At 36.5% G+C, this 24,746-nt stretch overlaps 2 protein-coding genes across 2 annotated transcripts in view; one reads left to right on the top strand and one right to left on the bottom strand.

Annotated features, from left to right (window-relative positions):
- VMP1 (vacuole membrane protein 1) overlaps positions 1 to 12,755 on the bottom strand; it is a 118,832-nt gene extending 106,077 nt beyond the window's left edge. Inside the window, exon 1 of the mRNA XM_079131443.1 lies at positions 12,618 to 12,755. The gene's annotated coding sequence lies outside the window, so the exon portion shown is untranslated. The remainder of the gene's footprint in view (positions 1 to 12,617) is intronic.
- Positions 12,756 to 12,786: 31 nt separating this feature from the next.
- PTRH2 (peptidyl-tRNA hydrolase 2) lies at positions 12,787 to 20,619 on the top strand. Its single transcript, XM_079131480.1, has 2 exons — positions 12,787 to 12,998; positions 19,950 to 20,619. Exon 2 carries the CDS (start codon positions 19,950 to 19,952, stop codon positions 20,487 to 20,489), a length of 540 nt encoding a protein of 179 aa, XP_078987606.1. The 5' UTR covers positions 12,787 to 12,998; the 3' UTR covers positions 20,490 to 20,619.
- Positions 20,620 to 24,746: the final 4,127 nt, after the last annotated feature.

Here is a 24,746-nt window from a genome sequence, read left to right as displayed (position 1 = left end):
TGGCACACAGCAGGCATCAATGTTAGTTTTTTCCTGCCCTGTTTATGAATGTCATGAATGCCCCAAAATAATTATACAAATACCACTCTGAGTATTCATGGATAAGCAATTGCTTTCTAAACTTCTATAATATATATAACAGTCTTCATAACTGGTTCCCATAGCCTATGTAACAGAAGCAGTCACAGAATCAGAAAAATCTTAGTTTTTTCTATTGGATTATAAAAATGAATTATTTTTCATTCATCTGAACATTTTGAAAAGTACCAAAAGGACAATCTGCTAAATATTATCATGGGGTAAAAGGTCTCCAATCTATATAGTGAGGGTAATCTAAAATAATCATTTTTAAGAAGAGCTGCTTTTTACAATTCAATGAGATAGCATCAATTTTGGGAATTTGTCATGAAATATCAGATTACTGGATCCAGGAGAAAATCCAAAGTATTCCTAGTCTGTTTAAAAGAATGAAATGTAAAAAATAAATAAATAAGTAAAAATAAAAAATAAAGAACGAAATGTTCTCAGACAGGAATCTAACATATAGTCTTGATTTTCAGTGGAACTTACTTTGCTGTGATAATACATGTATGGTTTGTAAGAATGAGGCTGTTAAAATAAACTATACATTATATGTAATTAATTTATGGATAAGGTGAGAAAACAAATATGACAGAAGCATAACTCAAATATCAAATAATTTTCATTGAGAACACAGATCCAGTCAAAAGAAATACTTTTTTAAAAGGCTATACCTAGATTTTAAAAGGAGCTGAAACATTTAAAATAAAAGGTTAAAACTAAAAATATGTGGTATTTTTGTTTGTTTCTGGCAGAAATGCTTAGAAAGCACTGATAAAACCATCTTACAAAGGTTCATTGTAGGCTGTACATCCAGTGCTAAGATTACAATACTCCATTCATTTTAAACATTAGCCACACTTGTAATGCAAAAACAATGTGAAGCTAAATTACTTAGTTCTCCAAAGCAAAACCCAAACATTTAAATATGACACAATAATAGCAACTACCTGAGTAATGTAACAGTTGTTGGAAGAGTTAACAAGGTGAAAAAAAAAAAAAAAAAAAAGAAAGTAAGAGCAGTGAAACCACTGATTCTAATTTTCTTGGCAACATTATTAAAAAGCAAACCAAATATTATGCCTTTTAAAGAAAATCATCTATTCAAATGAATTCTACTTTCTCATAAAAATATTAAGTTGGCTTTCTTAATGTTAACACAATGTTTTTCATATAAGACATACAAGGACAGCAATTTAAGTATGACACCTTTAGTAACCTTTCTTTTTAGAAGTACCTATCCTTAATTGGATTATTTAGTACATACAACTACTCCAAAGGAGCTACAGATTTTCTAAAAATGATTAACATTAAGAAATTATAATTTATTTTTAAAAATTGAATAAACAATCTATGTAGTGTATCTTGACCAGTGAGGCTTTAGGCAGCCTCACAATGCACAAATACAATGCACAATATCAGAGTGGTTATCAGATCATATGACTTTCTGAGCCAGAAACAGTATCTATCACATGATAGTACCAGTTAGAAAATGAATTTTCTAAGGATTAGTGATGATTTGAATGGGAAAGTATGAAAAAATTCCTTGAATCTTTTTGAACTTTTAAAAATATTGGGGAATTAAGATAAATTAAAACCTCAAATCAGGATACAATTTCAAAGCATTCAAAATCTCCATAAATCTTCCAATACTGGGTCTGCAGGTTAGGAGGTTACATATTTCTGGTCTAAATTGTTCCTCAACTTAGTCAAGTGTAAAATAAATTCAACTTCAAAAAAATATATTCAACTTATCACAAGCTTCTAATCAATGAAAAGACCACTGTTCTAGATCAAATATGTGAGGTTTTTGTTTGTTTTTCTGGTATTAGTGATTAAACCCAGGGCCTGGTGCATGCTGGGCAGGTACTCTACCACTGAGCTATCTACCTCAAGCCCCAGATCTAATTTTTAATTAAGTGAAATTTTAGGTAAAAAATCCCAATAAAGAAAGACACAACTTGGAAGACTTTAGGGTCTCTTCTTATGAGAGACTGACAGGTTTTAGAGAAGGTTTCTTCATCTAAATTCCAATATGTAAAAATGTCATTTTATTGTTCTTTTTGTGAACACATGATTTTATTTTCATGGAGAAAACACACAACTTTTAAAATTACATATTGAAAATCCTGTTTTGTCATTTATTCTTAAATCCACTTATAAATGCTCAGGCAGCTTTTCATAACCAGTGCAGTCTTCACCAAAAAGATAGGGAAATAAGAGCAAGGTGAAGAACTAGCATAGGGGCTGGGGATATAGCTCAGTTGGTAGAGTGCTTGCCTAGCATGCACAAGGCCCTGGGTTTAATCGCCAGCACAGAAAAAAAAAAAAAAAAAAAAAAAAAAATCTAGGATAGGGGAAGTAATACTAGAGTTGGGAGATTGTAAGACCTTGGGAATGTCACTTCATGTCCTTGATTAGACTTTTAAATAAAAGTAGTAAGTTCAAATTTATATAGAAATATAAAAACTTAGAACTGCCAAAACAATCTGGATAAGGGACAAAGTTGGAGGATTTGTACTAAATGCTTTCAAAACTTGCTATAAAGTTATAGTAATCATGACAGTGTAGTTTTGGTAAAAAGATGGACATAGATCAGTGGAACAGAAGAGATAATACAGAAACAGACTCATATATGTAGGGACAACTAATTTCAACTAAGGTACAAGGCAATTTAATGATAAAAGGTAAGTCTTTTACACAAAAAATATAGTAGTAACTGAACAGTCTTATTTAGAAAACCAACATTTGTCCTTCCTTATTTCTCATTATACACAATAATTAATTTGAAAGGGATTATACACCTAGAGGTAAAAAGTAAAACTGTAAAGCTTCTAGAAAAACAGGAAGAAAATCTTTGCAATCTTGTAGTAGACAAAAATTTCTTAGGCTATAAAATACATGGACATAAAAGGAAAGAACTGATAAGCTGGACCTCATCCAAACTAGAAACTTTTGCTTTTTGAAATACATTGTTTAGGAAAAAAAAAGGTAAACCACACCATGAGAGAAAATATTTGCATACTTAGACAAAACACTTACATATATACACACAATGCTATAATAATAAATGAAGGCAGTGTTGTGTCAGTGTACAGGTGAACATTTGGAACTCTGTATTATAGAGATGGCAAGATAGAACACTTAGTGTAAGAGAGAATATATGATAAACTATAGAGAAAAAATCAGTTATCCAGGTAAGAGAATTTGGATTCCCAAGTTTGAACCATGAAAAAAAAAAAAAAAAAAAAAAAAAAAAAAATTCAAATAGATGAAGGATTTACAAAAGTTTAAAGCAAAACTTGTAGGAAAAAAAAAAAAAAACAAACTTTGTCTTAGGATAGGAAAAGATTTCTTCAGATTCACCAAAAAGCTGTCCATGAATGAAAAGACTGGTAAATTGGAAAACTGAAATTAAAACTTAAATTCCTTCCAAGCATCTTAAGAAAATGAAAAGATAAACCAAAGAAACATATTACTGATAAAGGATAAGACAGATTATATAAAGAATCAGTAATGTCAAGAAAAAGACAAATAACTATAAAACTAAAACAGGTAAATGACACAGAGGTGTGTGTGTGTGACACCTTTTTATTTTGAGACAGGGTCTCACTAAGTTGTTTAGGCTGGCCTCAAACTTGTTATCATTCTGCCTCAGCCATCTGAGTGGCTGGGATTACAGGTGTGTATAATCCAAATGCCTGGTTTTAAGAAGAATTTTATGTATGGCTAATAATTAAGATATCTACCCTGCCCTCACTGAAATCAAATAATATAAATCAAGATCACAATGAGGGGCTGAGGAGGTGGCTAGCAGTATAGCACTTGCCCAGCACGTATGAGTCCTTGGGTTAAAGATCACAATGAGATTCATTTATAACCAGCAGTGTATAACATCTTAATCTTAAAACTTAGTGACTTAAAAAAATTATTTAATATTTATCATGACCAGTCAGTTAGGTTATATAGTACTAGTCTGGACAAGCTTGGCTCTTGAGCTGGCAAACGTCACTCAGCTGGGATTCCTTTGCATGGTCCTCTCTTCTCCAGTTGGTTAGTCCAGTTGGTTTCAAGACTCCAAAGAGCAATAAGAGAGGACAGCCCGTTTTTCAAGCCTGTGCCTTTGTCATTCTTGTGAATGCTGCACTGGCCAGAGCAAGAAACAAAGTCAAGTACAGACTCAACAGATGGAATAACAGACACTAGAAATGAAATCACATTGAAAACAGGTATGTATACAACACATAAAGAATTTGTGGCCATCCTGCAGCCCACTGCTCAATTTCACAATCTATCACATCATTTTTACATATATTCCTTTGGCAAAAAGTAGGAAATATGACTGACAATAGTAAAGTTAAGGAAACAACCCATAAAACTGAATGCTGGCCCACACACTAGGCTAACAATTCTACTCCCAGTTGTATAACTGGTATAGTTTTAATGATTCCTTCAAAATTCAGGTACTGCCAATATGATAGTATTAAGGGTTTTAAGAGGTAATTAGGCCCTTGTGCACTTTTTGTCATTCTGCCATGTGAATGCCACAGCATTTCTTCCTTCCTGATGGCACAATGTTCAAGTTTCCATCTTGCAAAGAGATGCTAGTGGCTTATCTTTGGACTTCTCAGTCTCCAGAACTGTGAGAAATAAATTTATTCTTTATAAACTATCCAGTAAAACTGACTAAGAAATTTGTACCAGGAGTGGGGTATCACTATGACAAATACCTAAAAATGCAGAAGTGGCTTTTGAACAGGGTAACAGTTAGACACAGGAGCAGTTTTGAAGTGAACACTGGAAAAAGACTATATTGTGGCTAGGCGTGGTGGTACATGCCCATCATCCTTACTACTTGAGAGGCTGAGAAAGGAGGATCACAAGTTTCAGGCCAGCCCAAACAACTTAATAACAAGCTATCTCACACATACAAAAAGGGCTGGGAATATAGCTCAGTGGTAGAGCACTTCCCTGGTATGTGCTAGGCCCTGGGTTCAATCCCCAGTACCAAAGGAAAAAAAGGAATAAAAGCCTAGATTGTGATGAACAGTGCATTAAGGGTGATTCTAATAAGGGCTCAGAAGAAAAGAGCTATAGATTTTTCTCAGAGATTATCAAAGTGTCTGTGAATAGCTGGACAGTGAAGGCCAACCTGATGAAGTCTCAAATGAAAACGAGAAACAAGGTATTAGCAAATTGGTGGAGCCTCATGCAGAGGCTGAGACAGGAGGATTGTAGGTTCAAAGCAACTTAGCAAGGCCCTAAACAATTGAGTAAGATCTTGTCTCAAAATAAAATATAAAAAGGGATAGGGATGTGGTTCAGTGGTTAAGCACCCCTAGGTTCAATCCCTGGTACCCAAAAAAAGAAAAAATAATAAAAATCATACTTAGAGATGAAACAAAGGGTTTGGTCCAGCAAACTTTTTTTGTGGGGGGTAGAGGGTAATGGGTATTGAACCCAGAGGAGCTTTACCACCAAGTTACATCCCCAGTCCTTTTTATTTGCTTAGGGCCTCACTAAATTTAGACTAGCCTTGAACTTGGCTCCCAAGTTGGGATTACCCTGCACTGGCCAAGCAAACTATTGATGAGGAGACTAGTAGAGGGTAAAGGAAGCCAGGTGCTATTCATCAAGACAATGGAAGGTGACCCTAAAAGAATTTCAGAGCTCTCAAGGCCGCCTCTTCAATGGAAGACCCAGAATACCACAGTCTTAAGGACAGAAAAGTTGAAAGTAACAACAGCAAAAGCCTGAAACCACTCAAATGTTTATTGTCAGAAGTAAAAAATAAATTAAGGCTAACTACCATAATGAAATATTATTCATCACTTAAAATTTTTCATTTATTCTTTTTAAATTTTTTTTGGTGGTGCTGGGTATTGAGGACTTTGTGCACGCTAGGCAAGCACTCTACCAAGGAGCTATATCCCCAGCCCTCATTTATTCTTTTAGCAACTTTTACTCAGTGCATACTATATGTTAGGCATAGTCGGAGGAGCCAGAGAGACCGCAGAAAACAAAAATATTCAAACAGTGATTAGTGCTGCAGTAAAAAATAAAGCTGGTGTGTGTGAATGTGTGTGTTTGTATACAATCATCAACAGGGTAGACAGAAAAGCTTTCTCAGAGAATTTGACATTACAGAATAGGCATGAAAAGTATAGGGAAAAGCACTGTAGGAAAAAGTGCAAAGACTTTGAGGTAAGACTATGCCTGGTAAGCTTCACTTGCCCATAATTATTCAAGTTACGAGTGAATTTAAATATTTAAAAGTAAAGGTTTTGCAGATATATAAAATTGATTTCAATTTTAGTGAGATGTCATTTTTACAAATAAAAAATCTATAAAAATTTCTTATATAATGAAGTTCAAAGGCACTAAACTATCTGGCAATGCAAATAATTACTGGAATACGTATATATTTACATCTGAATTGCATATGATCTCTTTTTTTTTTTTTTTTTTTTTGGTGCATATGAGGCAAGCATTCCACCACTGAGCTATATCTCCAGTCCCTGCATATAATCTTTAAACAAAGTTTTATTAGTTAAATCACAGAAAATAGAACTTTATCTTATAGAAATCCGATAGCCTTTTCTGATTACATAGGACTAGAGAACACTGCTCTGCCCCAGTAGTACTAGTACAATCAGTCCTACTGTTTCACAAATTCTGTATCTACAACCAATTGCTGACTGAAAATACTCTTAAAAAAAAAAAAAAAAGCATCTGTACTGAACATGAACAGATTTTTTTCTCCTGTCATTATCCCCTAAAAAATACTGGTTAACAATATTCATATAACATTTACACTGTAGGTGGTTATTATGAATTATTTAAACTATACAGGAGGATATGCAATGGGTTGTATGCATCCATAGATTTGGGTGTCTGAGGGAATCCTGGAACCAATCCCTGTGAATATCAAGGGATGACTGTACTACAATTCCTATAAAAGATCTTAAGAATTTATAAGGGGCATGGGAACCTTGGATATTCTCTGGACTAAGGGAAACCTGAAAATTCCTGCAAGGATCTATACTTAACAATGAGTGAAGAAATGATTTGCCAGATGAATCAATCTGACTTTACTCAACTGTATTTTGTCCTCATTTAGACCGGAAAGCAGCATTTGACAAAGTCAACCATTTCTTAAAAGAATTCTAAGTATAAACTTTCATGAGCTTAGGGACAAAAAAAAAAATCTCGCACCCCTCTGTCTCTTACAGTATTCTCCCTGCTACATGTAATGAATTTTATTAGTTTTTTGTTTCTAACCCTTCTCCTTAGAAACAATCCTTGGTTTTCTTTTCCAGAGCTTTTTCCTTTACCTGGCTGAGGACCTCTACTTTTCCCTGTCTCCCCAAGTGACTCATTTGGTTCCAGTTTAAAATATCATCCTGAGTTTGTATTTCTGGCTCTGATCTGTAGATTTATGTAGGTAATAGTACCATTAGAATGATTCCCAAGTATCTCAAATTTAACACACCCTGTCTACCCCATACCTACCCACCTTAAAACAAACATGCAAACGACATGGTTCTCCCCAAATCTTCCCTCTCCCAGTACCTGGCACAAACACCCACCCAGTTACTAAATACAGATGCTTAGTCATTCTTGACTCTTCTCTTTTCCTCACCACTGATCTAATCCAGGACCAAGTTCTATTTCAAATATATTTAGTATCCACACACTGCTCTCCATCTTCTTTGCCACCTCTCTAGTCCAGCACATTTTCATCTCCCACTTGGATTACTTCAGTGCACTCATAATTTCTCTCTCCATTTCTATTCTTATCTCTTTCAATTCATCCTCCACACATGAGAAGTTAAATTATTATGAAACATATTACTCCTTTACTTAAAACTGTAGAATGATTTCCCATTGCACTCAAAATCAAATGCAAACTCAATCCTATTACCTGCAAAGTTCGACATGACCTAGCCTCTGCATATCTTTCTTATCTCATCTCCTGTCACTGTATTCCAAGTCTATTTGTGTTTTAGCCCCAAAGAGGCACATAGCCACATTGTTAACTCTCTCTCAGAACCTTACTTGTTTCCTTCATAACATTTCTTATTTCCTATTGTTTTCCCCAGAATCTGGTATAAACCCTAGGATACAAGATGTTCCTTCATTGCCAGGATGAATGACCAGATAAGACAACAGATGTCACTGGAAAATGATCTTTGCATGCAAAGAAAGTGCTAGAAGATATCATTAAATATCAAAGAATAGTTGGTTTCAATTGCCAAATTTTGTGCTATAGATTACAAAGAGAATGTCACCTGTAAATGACAATAAAAAAAAAGTTAAAAGAATGGCTACAAAAATGCCTCTTTTGGTTAAGAATCTCACATATATTGTAAAATATTCATGAAATGAAATGTATACTCTAAGATATTTATTTACTAAAGTTTCATTAATAATGAGCAAAGGATAAGCAAGCAGCAACATAAAGATAAGCTTTCAAAAGGGGGTTGGGAAAGAGTTCTTTGCAACAGTTCAGTGGGTCACATGATGATAATGATTACAATCACACTTAACAATGTATTAGGCACTGTTGTAAATGCTTTACTTAAATTGATTCACTTAACCCTAACAATAAAGGTACTGAGACAGAAAAAGTTTAAGTAACCAGATCAGGAGTCACACAGTAATAGAGCTGGAATTTGAACCAAGGTTTTATCTTCCTAGCTCTTAACACCACCTGCGTAGTCCTTTAGAATAATCTATAAAGATCAAAGTTATTGGGAAAGAATCCCAAGAAAAAAAGAAAACATTCCAATTATCTACTGAAAAAACAAGAAACAAACTTTAGCAATTGTTGAGTGGACTAGCTGGGATTACTCAGTGGATTGCCCTTGCTTAATTTAAATATGCCTAAAACTTTAAATATGACCTAGAAAAGTATCTCTCATTCAAATTTCTAAGAAACAATGTTTTATTTATTTTATTTTATTTATTTTTTGGTACAGAGGATTAAACCCAGGGTCACTTAGCCACTGAGCCATATCCCCAGTCCTTTTTATTTTTTATTTTGCAACAGGGTCTTGTTACGTTGCTTAGGGTCTTGCTAAATTGCTGAGGTTGAGGCTGGCCTTGAACTTGGGATCCTCCTGCCTCAGCCTCCCAAATTGCTGGGATTACACGGGTGCACTACTGCACCCAGCTAAGAACATAATGTTTTAAAATGAGCTTTATATAAAGGTTTACATAACATATAACTACTGTTCAGCAAACTTCATCTAACGTTACTCCCAGGCTGAATAAGGAGTTTATTCAAGCAATATACTCTTAGAAGTGTATTCTCAGGGCTGGGGGTACAGCTCAGTGATAGAGCCCATGCTTAGCAGCACAAGGCTCTGGATTCAATCCCCAGCACTCCCTCCCCAAAGTCTACTCTCAAAACTATTTGCAAATCTTTAAGAAAGTAGATTATCACCTAACAAAACACAACAAAATTATGCTTCAATTCATCCTGTTTGTCATGGGACATTAGGGTAGGAAAGGAGAGAGACTAAACAGGTTTTATGAAATCAATGAAATCACAGAGTTCCCAGCAAGACAAGGAATTTACCTACAACAAAATAGCTACAGAAATGACTACAGATAACACATAATTAACACAATGGATTATTAAAATCACAACAGCTTGGGGAAATTTTTTATCTCAAGCTAAGAAATTAACACAGTTCTCCCCAACTCATTAGCAACATTCACTCAATAAAAACATGTATTACAAGGATCCTGTCATTTCCATTTGCCAGAAAGAAATCTTGATACCTGATAGTAATGAAGTGTGAACTCAGAATATTGATTCTGAAGTAATTTTCTTTCCTTATCTATTTCATTACAAATCTTTCCAAATAGCTTTTGTTTTACTACAATTTATAAGACTATACCAGTTAAAAAATGTTTATGTTTATGTGTTTACTCTTTAATGCACAAAAGAAAACATTGTCCTGTAAACCAGGAAATATATCCAAGCCATACAAAATGCTTGGAGACAATCTTAGCAGAATACAAAGAATACTTAGGACCTTAAATCCAGTTCAGGTTCTGGCACTACTATGCCAGCTGACCTTGATACTAGGCCCTAATTTTTTTCCTCTATTAAATGAGAAAAATCTAACTATATGTTCACAGAAGCTCTTTCTAAATACTGGTCTTAGTTAAATAATAAGGTTTCTTAATATAAGTAACATGGGGCTATTTCTAATCTTTAGTTAATAATATACAGGCAACTAAAAACTTTAGATTTATGTGTATTTGGAAATTCTCACATGACCATACAGGATGACCAAGAAAGATCAGATTTAAACTTCCAAAACCATACTCATCCTCCAACCACCTACTTATTAACCAATGTGACTTAATCAATGAATCAGAGTATCAAACCATTCTTGGCTAGCTTTACTGTTCAAAAGTAGGGGAAAGATCATCTCAGAAGTGTGTGATAATATTTTCAGATAAATAGGAGGACACAATAGGGCTGGGGTTTTGGCTCAGTGGTAAAGTGCTTTCCTAGTACATGTGAGGTACTGGGTTCAATCCTCAGCATCACATAAAAATAAATAAAATAAAGGTACTGTGTCCATCTACAACTAAAAAATTTTTTTAAAAAAAGAACACAATACAAATCATCAAATTTTAAAATTACTCAACGGAATAGTATTCTACACTGATATACTTCCAGCTGTGTAGAATGAAAGTATCATCATATTTTCACTTATATAGTAATTTCACACTTACTATCTCACTATTATATAGTGATTTCACATTTATTATCTCCTGTGACAGACCTATAAAAATAAGTAAGGTATACTTTTATCAACACAATCCAGGCCAGCTAAGAATGTCAGGTATCCTGCCAATAATTTCTCAATAAGTGTTGGAGCCCAGACGTCAATCCAGATCTTCTGGTTTAAAGTTTAATAATCTTCAAAATCCTAAAAAGCAGTGATTCATTTAAACCCAGGAAGAAGTTGGTAATGTGAGAAAAATCAGTTAATCAATTGAATTGAACAAAAAGATTATAAGAACAGATTTTACCTTTATGTAATCAACGAGCAAATTTACTGGAAATTAAACTAATGTTACATCTAACTTTTATAATTCCACCTGTCCAAAAACCTTGACACCTCATTTCTAAGAAAGGTATGAAAAAAAATTGCTAACTCAAAAATAAGAGCAACATGTGAATTAAACAACAAACTGATTAAACCAGCTATAGAAAACCTGTTAAAATGCATCAAACCATTTATTTAAGTACTTCAAAAACCTGGTTATATGTGTATTTTTTTTCTGGAAAACGAGCCACAGGAATTTAACAGAATTAACTGTGTGTATTCAAGTAGCAAATATCCCTCAAAAAAAAAAAAAAAAAGCATTATTGATTTACAATAATATAGGCAAAGAAATAAAATATGAGATTTCCACTTCAGTCATTTCACACCTACACGAATTGGTCACATTTGTCTGGGTTCCACCATCTCTCTTCCAAAGGTCGATACAAACATAATATAGAATGCATAAAGCGCCGCCTAGTAAATGGTAGCTTCTTCCCATCATCTATGCTGAGAATACAGAACTGAATTGTAATGTCAATACATTTAATAGGTAGTAGCAGTTAGAATATTAAATTCTCTATCATTACAACACTAGAAATCCTTAAAAACAAGCGTTTCCAAATGATCAATGCAATCTGTCTACAAAATCTGACACGCACCAAAGGACAATTTAAAGACACTAGTCAGATAAGAATAGATGCTGCCAAGATACACAGTGTCCAGTCTGTATATTATTAGATTTTTACTTGAAGTTGCAGAAATACAAAAGATGACTGTAAAATCTATTGGAGGTCTTAAGTAATAAAGCAGTATGACAGAGGACACATAAAGCTTCTCAGAAATTTAAAGATAAAGTCGACCTTCATGTTTTATTGCAAGTACTTCCAATGTAATGGAATACAAGCATTGGGGGTGAGGGATTTGGAAAAGGCAGAAAACTCTATTTTTCATGAAAAGGTCTACGAAGGGAAGGCCCATTTCCTTGGTCACTTTATACCACGAGGGTTTTAGATGACACTTGTACGCCTGGACTTTGTTTAGGAGCGGAAAGATTTAACATCATGCACCAATGATTGGGGAGGGCAAGAATCAAGCTGAAAGGTCCTGAGAAACAACTCTGTCGTCAGCAGGGAAAACCTTCTCCATTTACTCCAAGGTCCTAGACACCCCAGGAGGAGGGTTCTTTACAGAAGCCGAGTACGGCTTCCAGGTCTGTGGAGAAGAAAGCGAACCGTCGGGAGTTCAGTGTCTGGATTCAATGTCCGGTAACCAACCACGGAGAGGTGTCCCAAATAACCTGGCTACCGCCAGACTGAGGCAATCAGAGACAGCAGAGTCCTAAAATACTCTTGGAAGTAAAAAACACCGGGCCCCACATCTGCATTAAGAGAGCTGGAAGAAGCCAAGCTCTGGGTATAGTCTCAAGCTTCCTTCCCCAATTCCCAGCTTTCGTTTACCTACCCGCTCTGACTCCTGCTTCTCCAGATCTCAGGATCCTGGAAGCGGCTCCCGACTGACTCTCACACCCGCCGCGGGGCTCTGGCCAACCGGAACTCGCTCACGTCACTTCCGGTCCGGTTCCCCAGCCGAGACCGCCTCCTAAAGAGAAACGTTCCCCACTCTTTTGGGCAACCTCGGCTGATCCTCGCGGTATTTCAGTTTGGCTCTCTGTCCGGACCCTTGCGGGTGTGACGAGAGGAAGAATGACTGATCTCTCCTCCGTTCTTGATCCGGAACTAGTTATCCTGAAATCCCGGAAGAGGTAGTTCGCGCGCGAGAAGTGTGTTCGGTCTCCCGAAGTGGAAAAGGGGAAGGCGCGTGTGAGGAGGAGAGGTAATTTAGGTAGGTCGGTTCCTCCTGGGGCAAAGGAAAGGGATGTCGTTCTCCATTCTTTTTTCAGCTGGAACGTTTCTTCCCAAGTTACTTCCTGACCACCCTCTTTCGTCTTCGCCCGGTGATCGCCAGATCCCTATGCCTCTTCAGCAGACCATTGTTTGGAAGAAGAAATCAGGATACTGGGAAGAGTTAGGACCCAGAATTGCTAGTTTCCAACAGAGCCACTCGTTTCAGGCCTCATCGATGCACTCTCTCCAAATGTGAGAAAATAGCGAACAGGCCTCACACTCTCTGCTAAGTAGTGCATACGCGTTTCCAGCTGTGGGAAGAAAAGATTTCTAAGAATATAATCGAAAGTTTTATTCTCCTATGTCACATAATGTCTTGAGAGGTATTTGATAGTTCTTTGTAAGTGCTGCAGAAGCTTCGAAGAGGAATTAAGTCTGATTGGGGGAGGGTGATAACTTCACAGTGTCATTTCAGCTCGTCCTTCCCAGGTGAATAGGATGCTTTTATTTGCGTGTTTGTTTAAAATGGGGAAGACTGGAAAATAATTTCGGAGGAGATTGCCCCTTGAAAGAACCTAATAATTTGGTGTGGCTGGATGGTACAATGTGTAGCAGAAATTGTTAAAGGATAGAGTTGGCTGTAACCAGAATTGTGTAGTGCTTAGAGTTGGTGCTAAGGAATTTGTTTTATTCTGTACGCGTTTAGCTGATGATTTTTTAGAACGTTTTAGAAGTGTATTTATAATGGTAGTATGGGCTAGGATGAACTAGGATAAGAATGAAGAAAATGGAATGATTAGGGTTGGAAAAATTAAGCTTGGAAGACTTTGACAAGAGAGAATTAGTGGGGCTGGGGATGTAGCTCAGTTGGTAGATTGCTTGCCTCGCAAGCACAAGGTCCTGGGTTTAATCCTCAGCACAGCAAGAAGAAGAAAAAAAAAAGAGAGAGAGTGAGAAATTAGGGAACAGTAAGTAGAAATTGTGGGATGGGTTTAAAACGTAAGTTTAACAGGATTTGGTGACTGGATGTAGGAGGACATAGGAGGAGGAAGAGAAGTGCAGGATACTCAAATCAAGAATACAGGAAAACAGGGGGCGGGTGTTGTGACAGTGGTAGAGAGCTTGCCTAGCATGTTGTGAGGCACTGGGTTCCACTCTCAGCACGGCATGTAAATAAATAAAGGTCCATTGACAACTAAAAATATATTCTAAAAAAATAAAGAATACAAGAAAAGAAAGTTTGAATGTGCAAGGCCTTGGGTTTGATGCTTGGCACCATCCCAAGCAATAAATAGATAAAGAAAAGAATATTTCATGGTCCTTTCAGTGATGAAATCTAGCAAAAACTGAAGGTTCAAGTTTGGAGCCAGGGAGACGCTGTAGGAGTCTGTGTGTAGGATGATTTGTGAATAAATGAGATTGTTCATCTGACAAACTTTATTGCTTGTCTTCTCCACTAGAATGTTAGCTCCATGAGGAGTGGGACTTTGTTTTTGTTTGTTTTCCCAGTGATCTCCAGGCTTCAGAATAGTGCTTGAAGCACATTAAGTCCTCAGTGAATATTGATAGATTGAATGGAAAAAGATCATATAGACCTGTGGTATCCAAGTAGAACTCTCTTCAATGACAGAAATGTTCAGTAATTCACTGTATGTCAGAGTAGTCACTAGCCACCTTCAAGTTGTTATTAAGCATTTAAAATGTGGCTAAGTGTAACTAAAGAACTGATTTTTTTTTTAGTTTTAATTAATCAAAGTTCACATAATCATATGTGGCTAATGTCTTCTATATTGGACAGTGCAGACATAGACTGAGAAGGTAAAATGTGTAAGCTTGTGAACACAATACATGTATCAGGAGCAAACAGAAGATGTAGAGTTTGGAAGGGAACCAAAAAAGCTGTCAGGAAGCTGGGTGTTTTGGCTCATACCTGTAATTCAAGTGACTTGGGAGTCTGAGGCAGGAGGATTTCAAGTTTGAGGCCAGTCTGGGCAATTTATCCAGACCCTGTCTCAAAAAATAAAAAAGGACTGAGGATGTAGCTTAGTGGTAGAACACCCTTTAATCCAATGTACCATTTAAAAAAAAAAAAAAAAAAGCTGTCTGAGAGGTGGGATTATAATTGGGTAAAAGAATTCAGTGGAGGAAAGTTTAAAGTTTTAAAAGTGACCAATGAGTGGCAGAAAATCCAAGATGAGACCTGAAAAGAAGCAACTACATTTGATAATTAGGAAGTGTCTGGTTCCTTGTTATTTTCAATAGTGGGCAAGGGAGGCTTCCAGGTACGATGATTCAGAGAAATAGATATCTGAAACTGAAGTTTGGAGATAAAGGGAAGAAGAAAAGTGAGTGGTTTAAAGGTCAACAAAGATTCAGGAAGGGTTTTGTTGTTGTTGTTGTTGTTGTTGTTCTTTTGTTTTTAATGCAGTGCTGGGATTGAACCCTGGGGTAAGGCAAGTACTCTACCAACTGAGCTATATCCCCAGCCCTTTTTTTTTTTTTTTTTTTAATAAGGTTAGCAAATGCTGTTCTGTGGGGTAGGATTAATGGGTAGAACACAGTTCACTTGGTAATGGGCACAAGAGCACTAGTGGAATGTGTTTAGTCAGGCAAGGTAATTAGAAGGCACCAAGAGGAGGGTTTTATAGGGCACGCATGTTTTACTGTGCTGTCTAGATTGCTAATGATTATCTGTGAGACTAAGAATAGTGTCAGGCAGGCTGGAGTTGCAGCTCAGTGGTAGAGGCACTGGGTTCAATTCTCAGCATCACATATAAATAAGTAAATAAAGGACTCACTGACAACTAAAATATATATATATTAAAAAAAAGAATAGTCTCAAGCACTGAGCTTATTTTTGTGTTCATAGTAAGTATCTGGAAAGAGAGACAGACTGATAAACATTTTAGAGTAGTTAGGTGATGGTCTGGTTGGGTTAATAGATTAAAGCATCCTGATTTTGTAGTTAAGAATCCATTGAGATGTGGGACATGAGCAGTAAACTTGGAAATTCATAGAATATTTGCCCATTGTTTTCACTGTCTTACTGGTGTATGTGTGTGAAGATGAGAAACTTTTTATTATGATCATAGGTATGCTGTGTAATGCTGCTGACTTCGTTACTGTGCCTAAGCAAGTTCTCTGATCCTCATTTTTCTCATCTGTAAAATGAGGCTTACATCTTCCTTTTATTTTCATAGCAGCAAAAATGAGATAATGGACTGGATGCAGTGGTGCACATCTGTAATCCCAACCACTGGGGAGAATAAGGCAGGAGGATCATGAGTCCAAGGCCAACTTCAATGTTTTACCTAAATCTTATTTCAAAATAAGAAAAAAGGCCTGGGGACATAGTTCAAAGGTAGAGTATCCCTGGGTTTGATTCCCAGTACCAAAAAACAAACAAAAAGGAAAAAAAAGCAGAGATAATGGAGATACCACCCTAAATAATAAAGGGAGAGAGATTCTCTAAAGTTTAATATGTTTATTTGGATACCATGTGTGTATTCGAGGAGGTTGAAGCATGGAAACAATTTAAAAGACTAAATGAAGAGAGTATATGTATTGTTTTGAAACAGAAATCCTTAGTTACAAGAGTAGTATCAGTCCAAGGTTGAACAGACAGTTACTGAGCAGATGTCCTTGTAGAAGTATTTTTATTTTATTTTATTTTATTTTATTTTTGTGCAAGTCTGACATTCTGGTACTCTCTTGTTTTGGTTCTTATCAGGCATATGTACATGAGATCTCCTCCTTCATTACCTCCCTGCATATGTTGCTTATTTTCTTAAGTTTTGACCAAAGCAACACCTTTTTTATTCTGACAACTTTCACAGGTGTAAAGGTTTTAGTTTGTTATCCATATTGTATGTAGAGCAGTTTGCTTCTCTGGGTAGTGCCTGAGTCTGATGTTTATAACATTTAATTACTTTGCATCCTAGAAAACTGTGCAGAATCCTTCTAATTGTTGACATAGAGGTTAGTATTCCTTTTTTTAAAAGAAATAGTTGAATTTTCAGTTTGGAGTCTGATTTTTTTGTCAAAGAGAAGTCCTGCTGATATGTAAGCATCATATAGTAATTGAAAGATACATTATAAGATAATATGGACTTTATAAACTTTTCTACTTAGAATTTGCCAAGGGAGAGGACTGCTAGGCATCAAATCATAAAATACTATGTTGGTGCAGCCCTGCCAGCTATATTGAGGCACTCAAATGAAAGGACTGAAATTAGGTGTGTTATAACTTACATGTGACTCTCTGACCACTAACTACTCCATGTGTCTTACCTGTGATCCCTAAATGTCATTTCCTCAGGATTTAGCTTTAGTCCTGTATTCCATTCTACCTACTTTTCCAAGTGGCCTTGTCCACCTGCATCACTTCAGTAACTTCATTTATATGTTAGGATCTTTCAAATCTTTATTTTTAGCCCAGGCTATTATTCTAGCTCTGTTGTACTTATTTATTTATTTATTTATTTATTTATTTATTTATTTATTGGATATCTGTAACCAGAATGTCTTTTAGTCAAACCAAAACTAAATGCAGTATCTTCTTTCAAACCCACTGTTTCACCAGAATTCTTTGCATCTAAATAGTATCTCTATTCTCCATTTATTCAAATCTAGGTGTCATTCTAAACTTCTCCCTTGATCACCAGACTTTTAATCAGTTATCAAATCAGACAGGCATGCTTTGGCCACTTTTTTCTTTTCCATTTCCACTACTCGTAGTGACCATCTCATCTAGACTACCAGGAGAGGCATAGTAGAGTATTATAGAGAGAATGGGCTCTGGAATAAGGCTACCACTAAACTAGCTCTAGAAACTTCAACAAGCTGCTTATACTCTACTTCAATCTCCTATCTGAAAAATGAGGCTAATTGTTATATATTTACCTTAAAAGGATGTTGGGAGCATTGAAGGAAACAATTTACATACAGTGTGTAGCCACTGCCTGATTCACTTAGTGAATAAAGTTGATTGTTATTCATTTAGTGAATAATGTTATTACCATCATTGTAGTCTCCTAATTGATTTCCTTATATCTATTTTTGTCAACTTATGAATCTTTCATTGAAACCTAGGTGGGTTTTTTTAGAATCAAAAGTCATCTTCCTAACTCAGCTTCCCATTGTCTAGGAGGAATTCCAGATCATTTAAAGTGGCTTATAAAACCTTCTTTGCCCCTGGAATCTGCCCTTCTTTCTGGCTTATCCTTTGCCACCTTTTATCCTCCATCTTTCAGCTAGCTGGACTACTTTCAGATTATTTGACATGCCATATTTTCCTACTCTGGCTTTCCCATACCTTGTTCTTTCTCTGCCCGAAATTTGTCCTCCTTTCTTACTCCTTTTTTTTGTTGCAGTTTCAATATCTTTTCCTTAAGGGGGGCTTCCATGACCTAAACTGAGCTAAAGTCTTTTATGTATTCCTCTAATACCTTTACATAATCCATAAAGACATAAAGGAGATCAGTGGTTGTCAAGGGCAGAGGGAAATAGGAAGTGACTGCTAATGGGTAAAGGGTTACTTTTGGATTCATGAAAACAATGATGAAGGTAACACAACCTTATGGATTTATTAAAAACCAATAAATGGTATAATTTAAAAGGGTGAATTTTATGGTATGTGAATATAACTTTAAAATAATTTAACATTTGCTATGCTATCCTATCCTGAAATGAAAATCTTTGGAATATTGTGAAATCTACCAACTATGTGATTTCAAAAATGTAATGTTCTTTCTTTAACCAAATGAAATTTTGTTTTGTAATTTTGTTATAAAATTTGTAAATTTTGTGATAAAATAAGTATTTCCAGGACTATCATCCATACCATGTAAATTATGCACTACATAGTTCCAAGGACACCATTTTCAAGCACTAGGAATGTGGTAGCTTCTTTATGTAAATGCTTAGACACTACTCCACTAGGAAAAGAAACTGATGGTTGCTTATACTTATACATGGAAGCATTGTGAACTCAACAGCTTCAAATGTAGTCTGCTATAGATAATTTTATCGGTGATTCAAATATAATGAACGGCTTTGCTGGAGTAAGGAGTTTCTAAAGGATAAAAGAAGAACTTCCTTGGTTATCACATGATAATTATACTTCTAGAAAACTCAGCATATTTTAAAACTATGCCAAAAATACTTTGTTTTCATGTGTAAAATGCAGTTGGATTCTAATGTCAGATACTAGTAGTTTTTTACCTCTACTAGGGTACCATTGGCACAATTCTTGCTGTCTTTCTTTTTTTTTTTAAGCCAGGGATTGAACTCATGGGTGCTTAACTACTGAGCAACATCTCCAGCTCTTTTTATTTTGAGATGGGGTCTCACTAAGTTGCTGAAGCTGGTTTTGAACTCATGGTCCTCCTGCCTCAGCCTTGTGAGCCACTGACATTATAGGTGTGCACAGTCACCCCTCCTGGCCCAATGGTCCAACTCTTAATCTTTAAAAGTCTTTAATATCTTAGCACAGGCCTAGTAAATATCAGTAGTGCACCTCACCTCAGGAGAATTATTGTGACAATGGGGAAGTGCACTGAGGGATTGGTACCCTCCTTTTAGAACCACTGTATTATAAAAACACAAATAAGCACTGCTTGCTAGAAAAGGAGTTAGTTCTCTTTGGTTTTTAGGCATATTGGTAAAACAAATTTCCTTTCTCCACCAGATTTAGGGAAATTGAATTAATAGTTTTGAACCAAAAAATAGTGTTTATATCAAAATGACCTTAACTGTTTCACTTTTCTAATACACAGGGGTGAGCGGAAACAGCATGTATGCACAAGAACAAAAATGTATTTTGCCTTTCTACTCAACGACCTCATAATTCTAAAATATTGTTTGCTGCTTGTAGTCAAGGTGTTTATCTGATAAGCATGTAACCTTTTTCTGTTACATAAAGTGATGACTTTTTTTTTTTTCTCTTAAGATGCTCTTTAAGTCTTTGGTTATGGAATACTTGGCTCATCCTGGTACATTAAGCCTGGCTGCTGGAGTTGCTTGTGGCGTGTGCCTTGGTTGGGGCCTCCGGGTACGCTTTGGGATGCTATCCAAAAACTCAACGAGTGAAACAGAGAAAGGGACCGAAACTGAAGCAAGCATCTTGGGAGAGAGTGGGGAGTACAAAATGATTCTTGTGGTTCGAAATGACTTAAAGATGGGAAAAGGAAAAGTTGCTGCCCAGTGTTCTCATGCTGCTGTTTCTGCCTACAAGCAAGTTCAAAGGAGAAACCCTGAAGTGCTCAAACAGTGGGAATTCTGTGGCCAGCCCAAAGTAGTAGTCAAAGCCCCTGATGAAGAAACCCTGATTGAATTATTGACCCATGCAAAAATGCTGGGACTGACTGTAAGTTTAATCCAAGATGCTGGACGTACTCAGATTGAACCAGGCTCCCGAACTGTCCTGGGGATTGGGCCAGGACCAGCAGACTTAATTGACAAAGTTACTGGTCACCTAAAACTTTACTAGATGGGCTTTTGCGTGATCCTATCAAGAGTTTTGGAATCCTGTCAAATTCTAACATTAAAAGCTCATTTCTTTCCCCAATTTAAATATTCTTGAAATGAAAATAAAATTTATTCTTGTGTTTTTCTGTCAAGTAGTTGGCAGTTACAGAGTTGTTTTGGGCTTAAAAAATACTGTTGGTTTAAATGGTCATGGTAGTTCAAATAGTAAGTGCTAAAAAAATATTGGAGAGAAACAGGTCACAAAAAAGTTAGATTAAAAGGGGGCAATACATGGCGATTTGGGAGGCTGAGGCAGGAAGATCATAAGTTTCAAGGCCAGCCTTGACAACTCAGTGAGATGTTATCTCAAAAAGAGGGGAGAACATGTAGCTCAGTGATAGAGCCACCCCAGTATGCAGGGAGGAAGCTGGGGTGGGGGAAGGATAACAGTATTATCCTATGCATAGTTAGATTTCTTTGTGTGTTGATAGCTCTTCTCTGAAACTGTGCATGCTGCTGTTCCCTTTGGAAGAGGTAGTTCATGGGTAGTTCCACTGAATTCAAATCATAGTTCCCCTGCTATTACATTTTGGATGACTGATAGCCTGTTTTATTAATATATCATGGTATAGCCACCCACAATAGTCTCACAGTTTAAGAATCTAATCATTTAGATTTTTTTCTAAGGTTTTTGTGGTACTTGGGATTGAATCCAGGATCTCACAAATGCTAGAACTACACCCTCAACCCATCTGGATTTTTGTGTTTCAGTTGCAGCTGAAATTTCATAGCATTGACATAACCCACTTGTGCAGTGTTACATGCTCTTTTTAAGTCTTAGCAGTGGTTCCAAGTCAGCCTAAAATTCCTTTACATTCCCCATCCCTTCTAACAGTGAAGCCATTGTAACTTGTGAAGTGACCTCATGGAGCTAAGTAAATGTAGTTTATTGCCCCAGTGTTTCTTAAGGATCTAGACAATTAGTTATTAAGGGTACATTTCTCTCCCCCCCCCCCTTTTTGATCCTTACACCTAAACCATAATTCTAGCAATTACTATTATAACAGCTGCCCAAAATATGAAGTTCCCAACTCTCCAAATCCACTTGGCTTCCATTTTTCCCCATTTTTCCAAAAGGTCAGGAGAATTCTAATACTAGTTTCTAAATTCAGTATATCCATAAAAATTATGATGCCAGGGAGAGTTCTGGTAACAAGCCCATGTTAAGTTGCTCCATCTTCTTTGTTAACTGCAACGAAAGCATCATGACAGTACACCTCAGATCACTGGTAGAAATGTGGGCAGATGCAGTCTCACTACATTGCCCAGGCTGGCCTCAAACCCCTGGGCTCAGGTGATACTCCTGCCTCAGCCTCCCCTGTAGCTGGGACTAGAGGTGTGTACCACAGTTCCTAGCCTTTGGGCAGAACTCCACTGCATTCATTTTTAAAAGTTCTATAACTTGGTGTGTTTTGAGTTTACACTGCCACATGACAGCACAGGAGAAATTGCAACTGAATTATGCCACAATAGCAACTGTTTCTAAACAATGTTTATACCAGAGTCAAAAGTGATGCAATAACATGTAATGGAGTTGAACTCAATCCTTAAATGCAGGACTCTGGTTCAGGCTATTTCTGAGGCTTGCCTCAGATTGCTCCAAATTAAAAGCAGTGCGTTCCCAACAGGATGCCCTTTGGGGGGTGATACAATAATTCATGGCATATCCTCTTGGATTAGTACAGAAATTCTAGTAGTATCAGGATATCATGCTATTTTTCTAGTTCACTTGTACCAGATATTTTATAGGACTCAACCTTATAGCTCTTAAATTATATGCTGCTAAAACTATTTTCATAACATTTTTCTTTTACCCTGAACTGATGATGACAAAAGCAAGATTTGGAGGGGGTTACTGGGGATTGAACCCAGAGGAGCTTTACCACTGAGCCACATCCCCAGCCCTTTTAATTGAGACAATTCTAAGTTGCTTAGGACCTTGCCTAGTTTCTGAGGCTGTCCTCAAACTTGCTTAAAATTGCCATCTTGGGCTAGGCATTTTATGATATAAACATAACCTGCCAAATAATTTTGAAAAGTACTTAGTTATACAAAGAAATAAACACTCAAACCTGGGTGTTTGGCAGTCATTTCAAGGAAAAGTTAACTGTATTTTGGAAAACTTTGATCTGCCTCTCCTTCAAGCTTCCCAAAACTTTCTGGGCTGGGAGAGCAGCTCAGTGGTAGTGCCCTTGCCTAGCACGGGCAAGGCCCTCGGTTCAATCCCTAGTATTACTAAAAGCCATATGCCGAGTATGATGGTATGTGCCTGTAAACCCAACCACTCACAGGGATGAGGCAGAAGGATCTCAAGTTTGAGGCCAGCCTTGGCAACTTGGCCCTGTCTCAGAAAAAAAACAAAAAACAAAAGCATTGGGGTAGTTCAGTCATAGAGTACCCCTAGGTTCAATCCCTAGTATAAAACTCAACAATAACAACCCCTTCCCCCAAATTTAAGACTTTCCTGGTGAGATCAGGGTTTTCCACAAATGTGTCAACATTTGGCGGAAAAACACCTCAGTATGTTCCAAATAACCAATGCATAACTTTTTTATGTTAACATGCAATGGGTTTATTACATTTATATTGAAATAGACTAATATTTTTAAAATTCTACTTTATTTCTAATAATAGTAAATCTCTAGATATGACAGGTTTTTGTTTTTTGTTTTTTGTTTTTTTTTTCTGGCTCTTCAACAATTTGTATAATTAGTATTAAGGATCTAGAATGAGAATGTCTACCTGACTAAATTACAGAAAAGCCAGGCAGGACTATTTGGAGATCAATCTTTTGTTATTGTATTAATGGCCATGTTGAAACAGTTGTAAACTAGTATCACAGACTTGTGTGTATACTGGCTATATCTGGATACCAAACAAGATCACTGAATCTTGTTTGCCACTTTTAGTTTCCCATTAATCTCTCTCCCCTTATTTCACCCTGTTCAGGTTCATTTGGAGGAGGTACTTTTAGTACCCCTATATTGTTTTCAGTTACTTTTTTTTTTTTTTTTTTGCGGTACTGGGGATTGAACCCAGGGCCTCATGCTTGCAAGGCAAGCACTCTACCGACTGAGCTATCTCCCCAGCCCTCAGTTACTTTTTCTAAACCATCTTTGTAGTAAGATTTATTAGGAAAGATCCTTGGCTTAAAAAATAGTTCATAGCAATTCACCTACCACTTACACACTTAAAATTGCTGTCTTGGGCTAGGCATTTTATGATATCGACATAACCTGCCAAATAATTTTGAGAAGTACTTAGTGTTAATATATAGACAAGGAAACAAACACAGAATCTCAGCTTACTGCGGATTTGAGCCTAATCATATATTACAATGGTTTCTAATGCAGTCCATTTTGGATGGTTTAAGTGATAATATCACAGGATAAGAGCACACAAAGCAAGGTTTTTTGTTGTTGAAAAAATATTCCTTAGGTATAAATTCTTCTGTTAGGAAAGTAAAAGCAGTCATTCCAGTGATAAAAGCCAGTTAATTGAAGTTTAGGAAAGGTCTAGGAGAACATATCTTGACTGAAAAGAATAAGCTCCCAGGGAACATTATTCCTGTCTTGATAATGAGGAAGAAAAGATTTGGGAACACATTACAGCTAGAACCTGAGTAGCAATGTTTTCACTAGCTAACACTAGAATTTATAAGAGTGGAGGGAGGATACAGCTCAATGACAGAACACTAGCCTAGTATGCATGAAGCCCTATATTTCAATCCCCAGCACAATATGTGTATATAAATACATACATACATATACATTCTATATACATATCCTTCTGTGGAATTTATGGTAATTTGCCTACAAGTTAGAAAGCAATACAAGGCTAGGCTGGGTGCAGTGGCACACACCTGTAATCTCAGGAGACTGAAGACAGGAGGATCACAAGTTCAAAGCTAGCCTCAGCAAAAGTGAGGCACCAAGTGACCCTGTCTCTAAATAAAATACAAAATAGGGTTGGGGATGTGGCTCAGTGGTCAGGTGCCCCTAAGTTCAAACCCCAGTACCAAAATAATACAGTCTAGGCAGAGGGCTGTGTAACTATTGAAGATTAAAGGACAGCAAAGTGAACTTAAAGGAACATCCTCAGCCATAAATAAAAAGCTTGGATTTACACATCGGTTTAAAAAACAAAAACAAAAAAATCAAGCTACCCATAATTTGGGCATTCCTTAAGAGTTCATGATGAGAAACAGCATGTTAACTAC

The sequence above is a fragment of the Sciurus vulgaris genome (assembly GCF_902686455.1).
Source record: "Sciurus vulgaris genome assembly, chromosome: 3".
In the NCBI taxonomy this organism is placed as follows: domain Eukaryota; kingdom Metazoa; phylum Chordata; class Mammalia; order Rodentia; family Sciuridae; genus Sciurus; species Sciurus vulgaris.
Note: the sequence above shows the minus strand (reverse complement) of the source record. Positions and strands in the feature narration are given on the sequence as shown.

Bases quoted from the DNA above. Each gene is read 5' to 3' on its own strand.
- PTRH2 (XM_079131480.1), top strand. From the start codon at position 19,950: ATGCTCTTTAAGTCTTTGGTTATGGAATACTTGGCTCATCCTGGTACA.